This window comes from Eurosta solidaginis, chromosome 1, assembly GCF_040869045.1.
Source record: "Eurosta solidaginis isolate ZX-2024a chromosome 1, ASM4086904v1, whole genome shotgun sequence".
Classification (NCBI taxonomy): Eukaryota; Metazoa; Arthropoda; class Insecta; order Diptera; family Tephritidae; genus Eurosta; species Eurosta solidaginis.
Genome location: NC_090319.1, coordinates 299,153,688 through 299,171,090, shown reverse-complemented (window position 1 = coordinate 299,171,090; position 17,403 = coordinate 299,153,688). Strand labels below are relative to the sequence as shown.

The 17,403-nt window shown below is 33.5% G+C and overlaps 1 protein-coding gene across 18 annotated transcripts in view; it reads left to right on the top strand.

The window, feature by feature from the left end:
- ps (RNA-binding protein Nova-1-like protein passilla) overlaps positions 1-17,403 on the top strand; it is a 310,155-nt gene that overhangs the window by 259,266 nt on the left and 33,486 nt on the right. For 16 of the 18 annotated variants that reach the window (XM_067761209.1, XM_067761216.1, XM_067761211.1 and 13 more), the window contains 3 exons: positions 3,239-3,382; positions 9,366-10,006; positions 11,293-11,869. In XM_067761209.1, the coding sequence (XP_067617310.1) occupies positions 3,239-3,382; positions 9,366-10,006; positions 11,293-11,869 (1,362 nt within the window). Of the gene's footprint in view, positions 1-1,591; positions 1,652-3,238; positions 3,383-9,365; positions 10,007-11,292; positions 11,870-17,403 lie in introns of all 18 variants that reach the window. The other 2 variants (XM_067761212.1, XM_067761217.1) reach the window with 1 other exon arrangement.

Here is a 17,403-nt window from a genome sequence, read left to right as displayed (position 1 = left end):
TATGAAGTGTGTTGATGACTCCTAACATTAAATGAACTTCAGGTGGAGGAATAATGTATATTATTTGTGTATCTTTTTTACTAGAAATAATGGGTACATGCACACAATTTTCATGGTTTTTTGCTTGAAATTTCTTACTACCACTCTCCCGCCAAGCAGTATAATTTTTAGCACAAGTTTCTACAGTTCGGTATTCTCCGCAAATATCTAGGTGGTCCTTGTGAGCAGAACACCATGTACACGGGAAAGAACTAGAATGGGACGCAATTCCTGTGAGAATGTTGGCTAATTTTAAGTCCGTTGCTATAGTCGCCTCATATCCACTTATTTGTAGTAATGACCACAACATATCTACGTTTTCATAATTTTCTTCAGTATGAGCGACAATTCCAAGCAAAAACAATTTCTTTACGCCAGTATCCTTAAACTTGGATGGAATACCAGCTCCCTTGTACAAATTTCTTCGTCCTTCATTGGTGAGATTTCTATTCATCGCTTGGACCGAAAGACAAAAATCCACCTCCACCATCAATTCCAAATTTCAAATGCGTTTCATTTACACCTCTCTTTTCACGAATCACATCTAAAAGCATCAAGGCTACTACAATACGCTAATGTTTCTGTACTCTTAATCTTCTTATTATTCTCTTTTGGACGAATGACATTGCACTCCTTTACCATAAAATAGTTGTCCAATGAGTGTCTCATAGTACGCAGTTTATCGCTCATTTGTGGCTCGAACATTTTTCTATTTCTGGTAGTTCTACGCAACGCTGAGGCTACGCCAACAACAATATTATTTGAAAGTCCAAATTCTGTCCCGATTTTCAAAACATATTCACTTTTAATAGGTTTTTGTTTATTTTCAGTTTTATTATTGGAAGTTACCCTTAGTGTTCGACCGACCTTTTGAGATAAAGTAATTTCAGCACCACGGTTTTTTTGCACATTATCATTCGAATTCAAAGTAATATTTTTCAATTTTTAAATGTTCTTGAGATTTTGGAGGTAATGTGGACTGAATGTGTTTCACAAAATTCTCATACACTGAACATAGAAACTTTTTCCTAGAATCGAAATATGTAAGCAAAGGAATTTATTCTAGAAAATGATTTACGTAGACAAGACTATTAAGGTACAGACAGTTCATATGACAATTATGTGACACAAACACAAAATCCATGGATCTTATATCAAAAAAGTCAGTACTGATTTTTTGTAATTTTCAAAATTTAAATCGAATTTTCTCAAAAACGGCTCGGTAGAAAAAGCTTAAATTTTGGATTCTGACGTAATTTGGTCCATAAAATAAGAATCCACGAGAAAAACGGTTGTGCTTTGACCCTTCAATTAAACTTGCTTCAGGCACATCGTGATCACTGATGAAAAACTCTCTTTAATTTTTTCTACAATGAATCTAGTCATATTATATTTAAGTCAATAAATTAACCAATTCAATAATTATTATAATTACATTGTTCATTCATTCATTCACTTACATTCATAATCAAAATGTTTATAAGTTCTGTATATTTTTTTTTAAATTTACTAATGAAATATCTTTTTTCTCATCTCTTTTTTATCTTTGCAGGTGAGTCAGTTTGTTCGGGAATTGAGGTTGAAATTGAAAATAATAACAATTTCTCTCATGGTAAGCTTTGTCATTATTCATTAACTATCATTACAACCGACTTTCATTTACCTACAAAATTAAAATTTGCAACAAAATTAATCCTTAAACTTTAATTTAACCAAAAAATCGTTTACAATGTGCCTCTTTAACAAGCTTTCGTCTTTTTTTTCAACAAAATTTGTTTCCCTTTTTAATTTTGCTTATTTAGCTTTATTTTTATAAAATGAAATCTTTAAAATTTTTTTTTGTTTTCTTCGTATTGCTTCACGATCTCGATCCTTCTACGACTCAAATATTCAATATCGTATTTCACAAAGAGAGCTGCTTGGTTTTTTTTGTAAAAGAAATTTTGCAAATATTCAAAATTTTATTGAAATATCATTTTTTGAAATGTTACCACTGCAACTGAAGATTGAGTGAATTTTCACTGTTGACTTCGAATTATTTGTACTTTAACCACCAAACTTTTGGCAGTTTCTGCTTTGGCGTTCCTTTTGTTAAATAATTTATTTTACTCCACTTGGCTTTACATACGTACATACATATCTGCACGCCAATTCCTAATCTTTAAATATATTCGATGATCGTTTGAGTCATAGCGCGTGTTGGCCTGAAAAACAAACTTAAGTTTATCATCTCAGTTTTTTTTTCAATGATAAAGCAGTCTACATAATTCAGTGGTGCACAATGTTGCCAAAGGATGCTATGCTAAGTTTGCAATATCTTTTCATATTATTTTATAAGTACGTTTATATCAGTGAAAAATAATGAGATGAATTACAAGTAAGTTACAAATGCCAACAAGTAAGATTTGATCACAAGATTTGAAGGTATGATAGCGCTTTAGTGCACCACTGACTTGAAATTTTTTTTCCAGTTCCTAATTATACATCATTAAAACAATGTAACTAAAAAAATTGGCCATTACTACAGCTAATTGGTAATAATCGATAAATTTCAGCCCATTTCATTACATTAAACTGCAAAGCCTCATTCTAATCGCTCATTTTCGTAATCACTAAATTACGTCACAGATGTATATATTTGTTCATGAAATTTTCATATGCTCATTTCATAGCGTAGCATACTTCGTGCAATATTTCATTTCGTTTCATTTCATGCCATTTAGTGTCATTATTTCATTTCATAAAATACCGCCCAGCCATGCACTCATTTTTTCGCCCCATTACAGCGCAGCTCGGCCAACAAAAAATAAAAATGAAATCAAATCATAAATGCGCCATTTGAGTAAACATTTGAAGTGAAAGAGAGTGCAACTGTTATTATTTTTAATTTTAAATCCTCTTCTGTATATGTAATATTAATTAATTAAATATGTATGTATATTTTTGTATAAAAATAATAATAATAATAATTGCTTAAATGTATTTAATATTTAATATTTATGTAACTGTAAACGAAATGCATTGTACATATTTCGTAACAGTTACATTAAAAATTTTTCCAAAAATTTGTAAAAGGCAAATCAAACAAGCAATAAAACCGAAACTCTATTAATGCTTAACGGTTCTTACCGTTTTTTCTTTCTCTCGTTCTCTTCCATTTTTTCCTAAAATACAATATGTTTCATTTCTAAAATATCAGGGGATTCATCGTATCATATGAAGATTCTTGTGCCCGCAGTGGCCTCTGGTGCCATTATTGGTAAGGGTGGCGAAACGATCGCCTCTTTGCAAAAGGACTCTGGTGCTAGAGTTAAGATGTCCAAGTCACATGATTTCTATCCAGGTATGTGAGCACAATTTATTTATAGTAATTTTCATACATAACTAAGTAACTCATTCAGAATGTAAAACATGTTTTTTAAATTTTGTGGCTCTGTTTGCATTGCGTATAAATCTTAAGTTTATTTAAAACGTTCGTAAATATAATTTAGTAACACATTTTTGTTTTTAGAGCTTTTAGGCCGGTTAAGTATAACATAAAAAAGCTTTTTTCCTCCTAAGCGTTTCGATGAATTTTTACTCTTTTTCAAGGAGTATATTAAAATCAGAGTTTACGTATTCTTCACATTATTACGATACTTGTATAACATTTGTTTGTTTAATGGTGTGTACAATTTATACTTATTATTTAAGAATTCATGAGCTTAACACCGGTTTATAATAATTTAATATTCAATAATTATGTTTTTCTAAGATAAACTGAAAAGAAAGAAAGAAACATTTACTGGCATATTGCGATGGTACCATTTCGATAACCGCCACGTAATCATCATCAGGCAATTTCGTAATGTTAGCAAAGGTTTAACCGAGATACGAACAGCGAATCACACGGTGAAACTGTAGTTGCCTTAACCAATTTTAATTTGTGTGTTGTGTAGATTTGTTTTTGTAAAGTTTCTTTTTCGTTTGCGAATGAGAAGCTTTGTAAACTCGGGCTCAGTTTTACATATTTATGTTTGTTTGTTTAATGGTATGTTCAATTTATACTCGGCCATCGTGGTGTGATGGTATTGCACTCCGCCTACCACACCGAATGCCCTGGGTTCACACCTCGAGCAAAGTAACATCAAAATTTAAAAATAAAGTTTTTCAATTAGAAGAAAATTTGTCTAAGCGGAGTCGCCCCTCGGCAGTGTTTGGCAATCGCTCCGGGTGTATTTCTGCCATGAAAAGCTCTCAGTGAAAACTCATCTGCCTTGCAGATGCCGTTCGGAGTCGGCATAAAACAAGTAGGTCCCGTCCCGCCAATTTGTAGGAAAAATTAAAAAGGAGCACGACGCAAATTGGAAGAGAAGCTCGGCCTAAAATCTCTTCGGAGGTTATCGCGCCTTACATTTTTAGTTTAATTTAAGAATTCATGAGCTCAACACTGGCTTATAAAAATTGAATATTCAATTATTATGTTTTTCTAAGAGAAAATCGTTCGCAAACGAAAAGAAACTTTACAAGAACAAATCTACAAAACACACAAATTAATATAGAGACAGAATGTCTCAATTGTGTTTTAGGTGTAGAAATGAGATAAACTGAATTAAGCAAGGAAACAAATACAAGCAGGATAGCCTAGTGGTTAAGCCAACTGCAGTTTCACCATGTGATTCGCGGTTCGAATCTCGGTGAAACCTTTGATAATATTACGAAATTGCCTGATGATGATTACATGGCGGTTTTAGAAATGGTACCATCGCAATATGCCAGTAAATGTTTCTTTCTTTCTTTTTAGTTTCTCTTAGAAAAACAGCCGGTGTTAAGCTGATGAATTCTTAAATAATAAGTATGAACGCATAACTACAAAAACAATAATATTTTGGGGCGGTATTCTTTCGAGGAGATTAAGGTCGAGCTTCTCCTCCAATTAGTAGTGTGCTGTTATTACTTTTTTTCTACAAATCTGGGGTGACTTCAATATGCCGCATATTTCATGGTGCATCTCTGACTGTAATATCGTACCAGTTTCGTCAAAGTCTTCCAACAGCGAGTTTCTAGACGAAATGACCGAACTTTCCGTTCAAAAAATCAACATCCAATCGAAATAAATTCGGAAAAGTATTAGATTTAGACTTTGTGCATGAAGACTCTAATTATTCCATTAGTCGATGCGAGCCCATTATCGAACCTGAAGGTGTTTACCACCCTTCCCTCAAAATAGTTTGCGAAGTGTTAAGTAATGCTTGTAACCGCGATAATAAACGATTCCGCTGCAGTTATCGCTTTGACTTTACGAAGACCAACTTCAAAAAATTAAATCGTGATCTATCTCGAATAGTGTGGCCAATATTTAATGCTGACGTGGAGCAAAGCGTTTCTCATTTTGACAACACCACTTACTGTCTGTAGGAAAAATACGTACCTAAGCGTATTTGTGCACATTCCGATACAAGCCAAGTATGTTTCACTAAAGAGCTGAAAATTTAAAAAAATAAAAAGTATCCGTCTTTCAAGTTGTTTAAGAAGATTTACATAACCATTACTTACAGTACTCAATTCTACGCCATAAGTATTTTCAATTGAACAAAAAGTGTTACAAAGCTTTTCTTTGCAAAATGAAAAGAAATACAATTTGCAATCCGAAAGCATTTTACGGATTCGTAAACTCTAAACGCAAAGTTAAAGGGTTTCCATCATCCATGAAATTCAAAGATAATATTTCCAGCGATGATCAAGAGATTGAGAGAATTTTTCAAATCAAATTACTCTATTGAGACCAACGATTCGCCTGATGAATACCCATTTATATCTTCAGAAGATGTATTATCTTATTTAAAAACTTTAAAAGTATGATATACATACGGCCCTGACAGGATCCCGACACACTTTCTTAAAAAATGTGCTGCATACATATATCAGCCGCTAACAGATTTATTTAATTTATCTTTAATATATGGTGTTTTCCCAACAATGTGGAAGGAATATTTTCTTATCCCGCTCCATAAAAATGGAAGCAGGTTTGCAATAGAAAACTACCGGGGTATAGCAAAGTTATCGGCAATCCCAAAGTTATCTGAAGCTTTTGTTACCCACAATCTAATGTTCTCTATTTCCTCCATAACTGCAAGCTCGGAACATGGATTCTGTATGGATAAATCAACTATCACCAATTTACTGGAATTTACCACTTACGTTTCTAATGGGTTTAGAAAAAGCCTTCACACCGATGTAATTTACACCGATGTCAGTAAAGCCTTCGACAAAGTATCACACCCATTACTTATTTCTAAGCTCGGTTGTTGTTGTTGTTGTTGTAGCTATAAGGTTGCTCCCCGAAGGCTTTGGGGAGTGTTATCGGTGTGATGGTCCTTTGCCGGACGCTTGACAAACCGCTGCCCATCAAGGACTCGGCATAAAAAAGAAAGTTGTACCTATATATGTAAATCGATCGCGTGAACAGGATTAGCCTGGTTTTATTGGGCCACTTAAGGCAGCGCGCTGCCACAACGTCCATTGATAAAGTAGATACCATTTTTGGATGCAAAGACCCTATGGGCCTTTAAATAATCATTCAAGCGACGAACTCGTTTTAGAAACTTTGTCTAAAGCACTTCTGATATTATTTTTCTGATCCCTTTAGTCCTTAGATAAGTAGGTCAGCACACTTGCATATATGCCTATGGGATATATAGGTTTACAATTGTAATACATTAAACAATTGTAATCCATTGTAAACAACTAGTTTAGCTCTTGTTCTTAAGTGCTCCCTGATGAAGATTGAGATAGGTGTCTAATCGCGTAGCGGTAAAAAAAAAATTTAAATCTGCTTTACTTAACACAAGCAACCCAGAAGGTTTTGGCCTAGCAACCTTATTTACAATTTAGACGTGGTAAGTGTCCGGCAAAATTGGACATTTACTGTTCTACACCCAAAACCTATATTTTGGTGAGCATGAAGCCGCAATTGTACCTAAAGTTGAGGAACGTTACAAAATCTTCAAGTCCCTCGCTGGCAGCACATAGGGCAAGGACAAAGAAATGCTCGTAGCCACTTTTAAAGCAATTGTAGAGCCGCTTCTATGCTACGCTTCTCCGATATAGTCGCAGAGCTTAAAATAAAAACATTGTAAGAAAATCACCGCCACATCTGATTGAAGAGGCTCTGCCTCCCAGGAACTTAAGGAGTCATTCCAAAAAAGCATAAGAATGATCTCAGATTCATCCACAAAACGAAGGCGAATTACTATGCCAATAAATGCAAAGTGAATATTGTCGTTAACGATAAATACCCTAAACTCGCAGTTAAGGAAAGCAACGCGCGTCACTCTGGCCTAATTCCTATTTGGAAACTAGAACTGGATAAGCTCTTGCTTAAAGAGAATATATCCCGACATACCCAATGTATGTCCCGCTTGTAACGAGTTCGCACAAGACACCAACCATCTTTGCAATTGCAATGTGGAACCAATGCCTCTAACACCCATATTACTTTGCATACAAGTTTTCTCGTATTCCAGTTAGAGGATATTGATTACAATTTGTGGGTGATAACTCCTATTGGATGGGGCGGAGCAATGTTAGAACAACGACTTCAACAAAATGTTATACTGTCCGAACTTTGGTTTTAGGAAGGTGTTATAGCTCTCTCTCTCTCTCTATCGCTCATAATCTCGCTCTGTCTCTCCTTCTTCCTAATGGCCTTTCCCCTAACACAGGAGTGAATTAGCTACGTTTCAAATTTCAAGCACATCCAAACTTTGGTACGCTTGTTTCGTTCCTTGGATCACTTTACATAAGAAAATTCTGTAATAGAAAACGAATTGAAGAAGCAAAGCAAATGCTGAATATTAAAATTCGGTTATAGCATATTTGCATAGAGTTAAAAAAAAAAACAAGCGATCAATTTGTCGTTGTAATTTAAAAGTAGTGTGTTGGCTTATCAAACCAAAAGTCTTTTAATCAAGTGAAGGTATAACTGACATAAAAATACTTACAAAATTAGCGCTTGAAAATCTATAGGCAAGAAACAGGATAGAAGTAGAAATAATGAAGACAAACAAACGGCCTCTGTGCTGGCTGAATGGTTATAGCAGTGGCGCCTAAACGTTGCCGATGAAGGAATTTATCAGTTCAGGAAATCGATCTACACAATTAGCTTTGACAGCTGTCTATTCTAATTAAAAAAAAAAAAATTTCATTTAAGAAAAAATTTATCATAATAATAATTATGTTAAAATAATTATTGCTAGGCCTTGTGCTCGATTCGACCCGCGATCTTACTTAGAAAATATTTATTAAATAATATCAGCCCTAAGCAGTTGATTTTAAAGTTCTTCGCCTTTGTTTCTGCAATGAAAAACTTCTAAGCAAAACTCATCTATCTAATCTCACTCCGTTCGTTTCGGCGTAAAATAAGGGCACTTTGTAGGAAAACATAAAAACCAACATACCGCATATTTGAAGAGGGGCTCGGCCTTAATCTAGGAGGTATATCGCATGTGGTCTTTAACCGATTTTGATTGTCTTCACTCTGTCTATATAATTTGGTACCTTTGAGAAAAGTGGGCGTCGTCTTTAACCGATTTTGATTGTCTTCACTCTGTCTATATAATTTGGCAAGAATAGTGTCTCTGCCGAATTCCAATGTAATATCTTTAACGACTTACAATTTGCGGATTGTTAAACTTCCAGATTTTCTTATTCTAAATGTGGGTGGTGCCACACCCATATTACAAAATTTTTTGGAATTTATATTTTGCGTCATAAAATCAATCCACCTACCAAGTTTCATTAGCTTAGCGGTATTCTTCTTTGAATTATCTAATTTTTTCCATTTTTCTATATTTTCCATATCGTGGTTATCGTCCTATTTCGGTCATTTTCAATACCAATATATTCTGCGTCCACCATAAGCCCATTTACCGAATTTTGTGTAGATATCTCAATATTTGCTCAAGTTATAATGTTAACGGACGCACAGACGGACCCACATTGCTTTCCTTTGAAGACTAGAACTTGAACTAGAGAAATTGACTTAGTAGATCGGCAGTTTTGCTCAAACAATTGTATAGTCTTTTTAATTTAAAAATTGTATAGATAATAGTAATTAATTCCTAACCCTGTCCAAATAAAAAGAGATACCCCTACAGTTTAGAGATGGGATTTAAATGCTTATGAACAAAGTTTACATGAAAAAAATAAAAAAAAAATAAGAAAAAATGTTTCATACATGCTAAAGCTGAGTGAGTTATGTATATGTATGTATGCATAAAATGTATTAAAGCTGTAAATGTTTTTTCTCTAACAGAATAAGTTTTCTCTGTCTCAACCATTTCTAGGTACTACCGAACGTGTTTGTCTCATTACCGGTTCCGTGGATGGCATTATGTCCGTCATGGATTTCATTATGGATAAAATACGTGAAAAACCTGATCTTAGCACAAAGATCATAGACGCTGATTCGAAACAGAATCAAGATCGTGATAAGCAGGTTAAAATTTTGGTGCCTAATTCCACAGCGGGTATGATCATAGGCAAAGGTGGTGCTTTCATTAAGCAAATCAAAGAAGAAAGTGGCTCGTATGTGCAAATATCACAGAAACCCAAAGATATATCATTGCAAGAGCGTTGTATTACGATCATAGGTGATAAGGAGAATAATAAAGCAGCTTGTAAAATGATATTATCAAAAATTATTGAGGATCCTCAATCGGGAACATGTCTTAATGTGTCATATGCCGATATAAGTGGCCCTGTTGCCAATTTTAATCCAACTGGCTCGCCATATGCCACAAATCAGAATGCCATTAATACGAGTACAGCATCATTGAATTCTACATTGGGTCAAACCATTGGTGGTGCAGCAACTGCGGCTGGTCTTTTGGTAAATGGTACTGGTATAAATTTATCGCTGAATTTGAGTTCACCAAATCCAGCACCCAATTTGGCTGTGGCTACACAATTGCTGGAGCACATTAAGGTATTTTATACAATTATTATGTTTGTAAGTGCACGGTTAAAAATTCGAGTATAAAATTTGGTATTTTTTGTATGTAGGCTATTGGTCTCGGTGTTTTTTTTTTCACCATGTTTAGGGACCCGGACTTTATATTGTAAAAACACCAAATTGGAGGCATGCGCTCGTCGGACTGTATTTTGCATATAAGTTGAAATATGCTTTTTAGCAACTCTCCGCTTAGTTTGTTGTTCCCCAACATATTGGCCGATACGCTGCCATTCTCAATGAAGTGGGTAGCGGAAAATATATTGCCATTATGATGGATTATGGTATCGGGTCCGTCATCACCCTTGATTTCTGGTAGTGAGAATAAGTCTTCGCTGCATAACTTAACTGTGAAGTTTGCTTTGAAATTAAAAACTTACATCATCCGCCGGATTTTTATTTTTCGAGTATTATTTCTAACAGGCATCATCTTAAGCAGAGGTCTTATGCCAGTGAAATAATTATTCGCGCGCCCTTGAGACATTATATTAGTACCTTTTCTTTATCAGTTACTGAGCAAACGACAGGGCAACATCGAATATGGCTTTTGTTTATTAGGGAATTTCTAAAAATACATTTTGCAAACAAACGCTCGTGCGCAGAATGTTGTAATTGTTTAATGTTAGCATTATAATTTGTTTAAATTTTTTGCTAGACTCAAGCAATAAATTAATATTTTTACAGGATATTAACGAATAACTTTTTAACTTTGTTAGCAACCATGCAACCAATGCAGACTATATTGGTATTTGTAATATGGGTGTGAAAAAACAAACTTCTGGTAACACTACGGACTCATTCAATCTATGTGAGGTTCTCATGGACCGGCCAGTTCAACCTAACCTAGCAGCCATGCGTGCTCGTCATTCAACGACTAAACCTTTACCGCTGCGATGATTTCACTCCTACCATCACATGTACAGTTTAAATTTTGAGGAACACTGATCTAAAGCATCTCCTACTGCCACCGTTTCGCCTCATGATTTTTCTTCTAACCATCTTCTTCTCTTGTCTGCGTAGCAGCACAACTGCTCTCCCATTCAATTTAGCATCGGGGACGAGTGCTTTACCCCTTAAGTTACGACTCACAAAAAAATGTTTTGAAAATTTGTGATAAACTAAAAAAGTTTACATAAAAAAATATTCTGCTCTTATTATTAGATTTTTAATTGTATGATTATACTCAATTGTTAACCATGTAATACAAATATCTACATCTATACTGATTCACCTACTAATTGTAATACAATTTTTTACTTCAGGTTGCTCTGCGCGGTTCTGGCTATTCAGAGACTGCCACCAATGAAGTGGTCGCTGCTCTAGGCGTTCTAGCTAAATATGGCGTATTAGGTATGGGCGTTGGTGTACCACATGCCGCTAATGGCACTACAACAATTGGCAGCTATTTGGGTGTTTCAGCGCTGGATCAGCAGGCAGCTGCCGCTGCTACAGCAGCCACTGCCGGTAATGTTTTTGGTGCTGTGGGTCAAGTTAATCTGGATCAATATACAGCGGCAGCAGCCGCTGCTGCTGCAGCAGCTGCCAGCCGTCCGGCACACTCGCACCTAGAAGCGGCTGCCGCTGCACAATTTGATCCCTTCCGTCATTTGAGCCAAACTGCTGCCACTGCAGCTGCACAAGCTGCAACACCAGTCTCGCTCAATAATAATAGCTTCGGATTGACAGCAGCCACTGGTACAGCTGGTACAACAGCGCAAAGTTTACAAGCTGCAACACATACGCTAGCTGGTTTGAGTAAGAGTCCAACACCGGGTGATTTGGGTGCCAAGGATACCAAAAATGTTGAAATACCTGAAGTGATTGTTGGCGCTATTTTAGGTGCGCAACGCTTTTATTATCCATACTAAACAAAAATGCAACAAACAATGCAAACCAAAGCTCGTGAAGTTACAAAAAAAAAAAATTCTAATTGATGCACATACACTGTTAATATTTTTATGTTCCTTCCCGTTAAAAAAACAGCCCAGCTTTTTCAAATGCTTAAATTTCAATGCTAAAAGTTTAAATAGATTTATTATTAGTTAATTTAAAATGGTTAATATTTGCTAACAATTTTATTGCACTTAATCTAAATTTTTTTAACGCATTTGTAGTTTTTTTCCAATTTTGTAAAGATCACTCGTTAAAAAAAAAAAATATTTTTGTTTTTTGTTTTAATGTTAATCAGTGTCGTAAGAGAGATTTGAAGGATCTTATAAAGTACACACATAATTTACAAATTCGATAAAAAATGCTTTTACTAATATATTTTAAGGCAAATCGCTTTTAAATTAGTCATTCGTTTTTTGTTTTTTTAAATAAAGTTAGAAAAACTGACGAAAAATTGCTCTATTCCTGGCTAAGAAAAATTGGTACACAAAAGATATATAGCAAAGTTTTCAAGAGGTGATTTTTGTAGCAGCATCAGTTTCAAATTTAGCGCAAATAAAGTTACAAAAACATTCCATTTGATTTCTGTCAGTCGAATGTGTAGTTCGCGTCGCATTTTTTTCGATATTTTCGGCAAAAATTAGGTTAGGTCCGTGAACTATATTTTCGGTTATGGTTTAAAACAAATCTATTTTATAATCGAAACTTTGATAATTTGTGAACTATTAAGTAGTTAAACTTTTATTTCAACCATACATAATTAAAATGTAAGCACATATAAGAAGCTCTTTTATAATTTCATCTTATATAACTACATTCCATATAAAAAGCGTTAAGAGACATGATAAGTCACATATATTGCTAAAGTGCATTTCATAGTTATAACACCAGGAAATTTTGTAACATTTTGAATACATTGTGCTCATATACGTATACATATATTGAAGCTTAATTTTCAAAAAGAATCCTATTATTCTAAATAGCGCCAAAACATTTGAGAGTCAATACCCAACAAACATTTAGGTTAGAAAACGATTAGAAGACGAATCGAATTCTAATGTATTTCTCTAAGGTAGAAGGTTAGAGGATGATTTGCGAAACTGTCGCGAATTATAGCATTCTCAACAAAAAGGGGACTTCGTTCTCGATATCGAGAAAAGGGTTAGAATTCTTATCGAATTCTAACGTCAAATTCTAAGTTTCTAATGAGAATTTTGAAGTGATGCGCAATTAAGTTCAATTATTTAAAATCAGCGAAATTTTCATTGTTCCATTATATCAAATGCGTTTATTTCGTTATAATCTTATGCATTAAGAATGAACATATTTCAAATGCTTTTTCTATTATAATAAATTAAAACCGTACTTAAAGGTTGAGGTACGGGTGAGGAAGCCTTCTCTTCATGCCATTCAAATAGCACTTCAATAATCTGCTCGCTTTCCTTTTTCAAATTTTTTTGATTCAATTTCACTTACTAGTATTTATTATTATATATAAAATGATATTTCCAATATTTTTTTTGTATAACACTAAGAATGAGTGATCATATCGTGCAAATAATCGATAGCTGTGACAATAATCATAACATCGCATTTCTAGTGTTATTCGAATCGTTTCACAGTCGAATTCTAACCTAGTTCTCTAACCTAGTTTTCGATTCGAAATGCATTAGAGAACTACATTAGAATTCTAATGTAAAATTACAATATCTCTCTAACGTTAGAAACTGTGTTTGCTGGGTATGAGCAATTGAAGTTTTTCTTTACTCTCCAACGAGTTTTGTTGCATCCGCGTCTTCTTCAGGGAGTCCAATGTAATATTTGAAAAAATAAAAAATAAAATAAATGCCAATATGTAAGCAACCAAACAAAATTATACTGTGCGTCTGAGGCTTTGGTTTCACGAATATTTTAAAAGCTTCGCCAAAAACTGTAGCCAAATCAAACCAAATATTAAAAACTTCGAAATAACGAATTTCAATTGGCTATGACAGCAAGCTAACAAATCATGTACGTACTTGGAGTATTTAAGTATTCAGAGAAAGACATCGCAGCTTATTGAGACTGTCTAGAATTAATCTGGAAAAAAATCTGGCGGACCTTGATTTTCATTGAATATTATAAATCTCCTAAACAATATATGTAACCCGGTCTATGAAAAGGTGGCTTATGACGAAAAAAATGCTTCCACTTATTTTTGTATTCGATAGTTTTTGAGGCGCTCTTTCACGTGGTGAAAACTAGAAAGTCCTACTAAAAATGTAGAGAAAGAAAAGCACAAATGAAAGACGATGAAGCCTTTGGCTCCTTCGATGCCAGTTTGGTGGCTGGTGAAGCATCCTCAGATTTTTTGTAACATTTTTTCGATGGCAATGGAGCCAAAATATCGATCAGAAACTGGTTTGTGCTTTGCCTTTTGGGCATGACTGTTCATAAAACAAAAGAAAAACTACTAAGAAACTGAAGAAATGCTTTGCTTATCTTTAACAGCTGTTTATCGCAATTTATTTTTTGAGTCATAAGCCACCTTTTCTTATGACGGGTCACATATGGTTAGGCTTTAGGAATTGAAATGAAAAAGAAGCAGTTGAAATGTTTCGAAATTTCCCTCTGTTATAATACTGAAAATCATTTTATTATGTTACAACAAAAAAAAAAAAAAATTTTTCTCTTCAAAAAGACACTTGTAATCAATCATTCACTATTCTTGTTGTAGAAAATAGTACTTTATTTTGTTTTTAATATTTTTGATATGTACACCTTGCTTGCTTGTTATTTCTAGTCAAGTTCTTGCCGCAAACTTTTGTTATTGTTGTTTATCACAAATAACATACAAACACATTCACAAAACAAATGCAAAATCTCAAGAAATTCGCATAATTATCAATTAATTAAACGAGAATACATACATACACACATAATTATTCATTGATTATTAAAAAAAAAAAGCAAAAAGTAATACCCACATCCGATTGTTATATTTTTTGTATGTGCGTAAAAGTAACTGTGATTTCATCCTCACTTCCGTTTCTTTGTATGCATTCATTCGAAAAATCTACTGCCGAGAGGAATATCACTTTATCTTGGCTACTGTTCGAAAATGCCCTATCTCAGAGAGCTTTTGAATAACGCCCTTACTAAAAATTGCTTTCAAAAACCCCCCATCTCAGAATTTGTTTCAAAAACGCTCTATCTGAGATCAAATTCAATACATTTTGATATTAGCTGGGACGTTTATGAAACAAACTTTAAAATAAGGCATTTTTGGAACAAATTCTAAAACAGAGCGTTAATCAAATGATTTCTGAGATAGGGCGTTTTCGAAACGGCAGCTGATATGGGGTGATGTTCCACTCACCAGTCGAGATACAAATACATGGCTAAAAATTTGTATAACGGTATATATTATCAATGTCACCTTCAAATATTTTATACAAATCACATAAAATTTCCTCATTAAAATACTACTCAAAGTTAATTCAACCAATATTACGTTTTTGTAAATTTATATATATTTCGATAATGTATTTAATTAGCAAGATTTACTCATATTGTTTTATACAATTGTTTTGTTATTGATAATTGTTTTTTCTCTAATATAAATAACAAAACAATTGTATAAAACAATATGAGCAAGTCTCGCTAATTAAATACAGATGATAACATTGATATAATAGTTAACAGCGGAAGCACGGCTAATAAAAAAGCAATGCTGTAAAAATCCATTGTTACTAAGCTTTTAAGCGCGCCTAAAACATTCCACACCATTAGGATTAAATAGCATATAGAATTAGTATGTACCTAAATGGTGAATAAAAGGAATAGCAACAAAAAGGCAGTACTTAGAGACCAATTGCAAAGCGAGCAGCGGGGCATTCATATGGCTGAGTGGTTAAAGGCATTTGCCTTTACACTGGTATGAATGTTGGAGATTTGAGTTCAATATTCAGCGCCCGAGAAGCTAGCTGATGAAGAAGTGAAATTCAGAAACATGTCCTAGTAACCATCGCCGTTTGTAAACTTTGCAATTTTCTCTAATATCAATATTTGGGTAATGATTTAGTAATTCAATCTATGTAGTCCTTGAACTCAATAGAAGACTCATGCATCGTTTTTTACTTGATGAGTAGTAAATATTCTCAAACAATTCATTTCATGTATCACGCATACAGTCGACAGCTACCAAATAAAATTAAGAAGCGAATAATAGATCATGTCAGATGATCGAGGAGAGTTCTTTATTTCAAAGTACTTCCGATTACTCTTTGGATATTTTGTTTTTTTTGTATAAAGCCCTCTATAATGAGACTCACTCACTGAAACACAATACAAGCACATAACCATACATACAGTATTGCGCTAAGCAAAAGCAACAAACTCAGAGCAGGATATAATTAGCTTTATTTTTTAAGCTAACCATTTCAGGGAAAAGGTTAAAAAATTTTTTTTTTAAATTAAAGGTAAATTACTTATAAAATATTTATTAGCTTTAAAGAATTACAATGAAGTTATTACTACATAGCAGATTTGCAAGGCTGTAATGAAATTGTAATTATGATTTCTAGATATTGACATTCGAGAGCTATAAGTTTAAAAGGAAACATTTTTAGGAATTGAATTCAAGATCTTAACGAGAATAACTTCTGCATGTTTTAGTTCGAGAAATATTTCAGGTTAATATTTCTAGATACTGATACTTCAAGTACTATAGGATTAAAAAAACATTTGGTAAATTTTATGAATAATGGATAAAAATACAAAGTCAAGGAGTTTTCCATGATTTAAACTATAAATCTTAAAGAAAAAAAAATGTTTCGCATCATTAAGCTCGGCACTTTCATTGGGTCATTTTAGAAAATTTCGACCGTTAAAGCATGTACTTCTGGACTACTTTAGCAATTTTTCTTGACCAGGGCTGTTCAAAAATGTTTGTATTGAAGTGCAAATCATAATACATATACAAAATTAAAAATAAAATTATTTAAAATTAAATAAAAAAAAAAAAAATTATTTTAAATGTTTGAAGAATTTTTATGGTCCCCTTAATGAATAAATTGTGAATTAAAATTTCTCTCACTGCTACAATATCTTTGAAAATTTTTCATGATGAAAAGAATATTCATGTGTTCTCATGCAATTGACGTTTTCCCTTATTCCGATCAGTTCGTCATGCATATTTAGAGGGTTGTCTATCATACAGAACTGCCTTTGAGTTCTACTACGATCGAAGTAGATTTTACTATACGTTTAGAAAATGATAACTATATAAGCCGCTACTAGAATTGTTTAGCTAAAAAGATTAACGTAACTTTGTGTTCTCTAAAAGAATATAGAAAAAATTTTGCAGTAAACTAATTTTTTTTGGGAATTTTGTACGAAAAATTAAGCAATCATACTTTTGTAATACAAGTAAATGCTGGAAAATAGAGCTACCGAAAAAGTGAGGTCATATTGTTGACAACACTTTTATTATTACATTATGA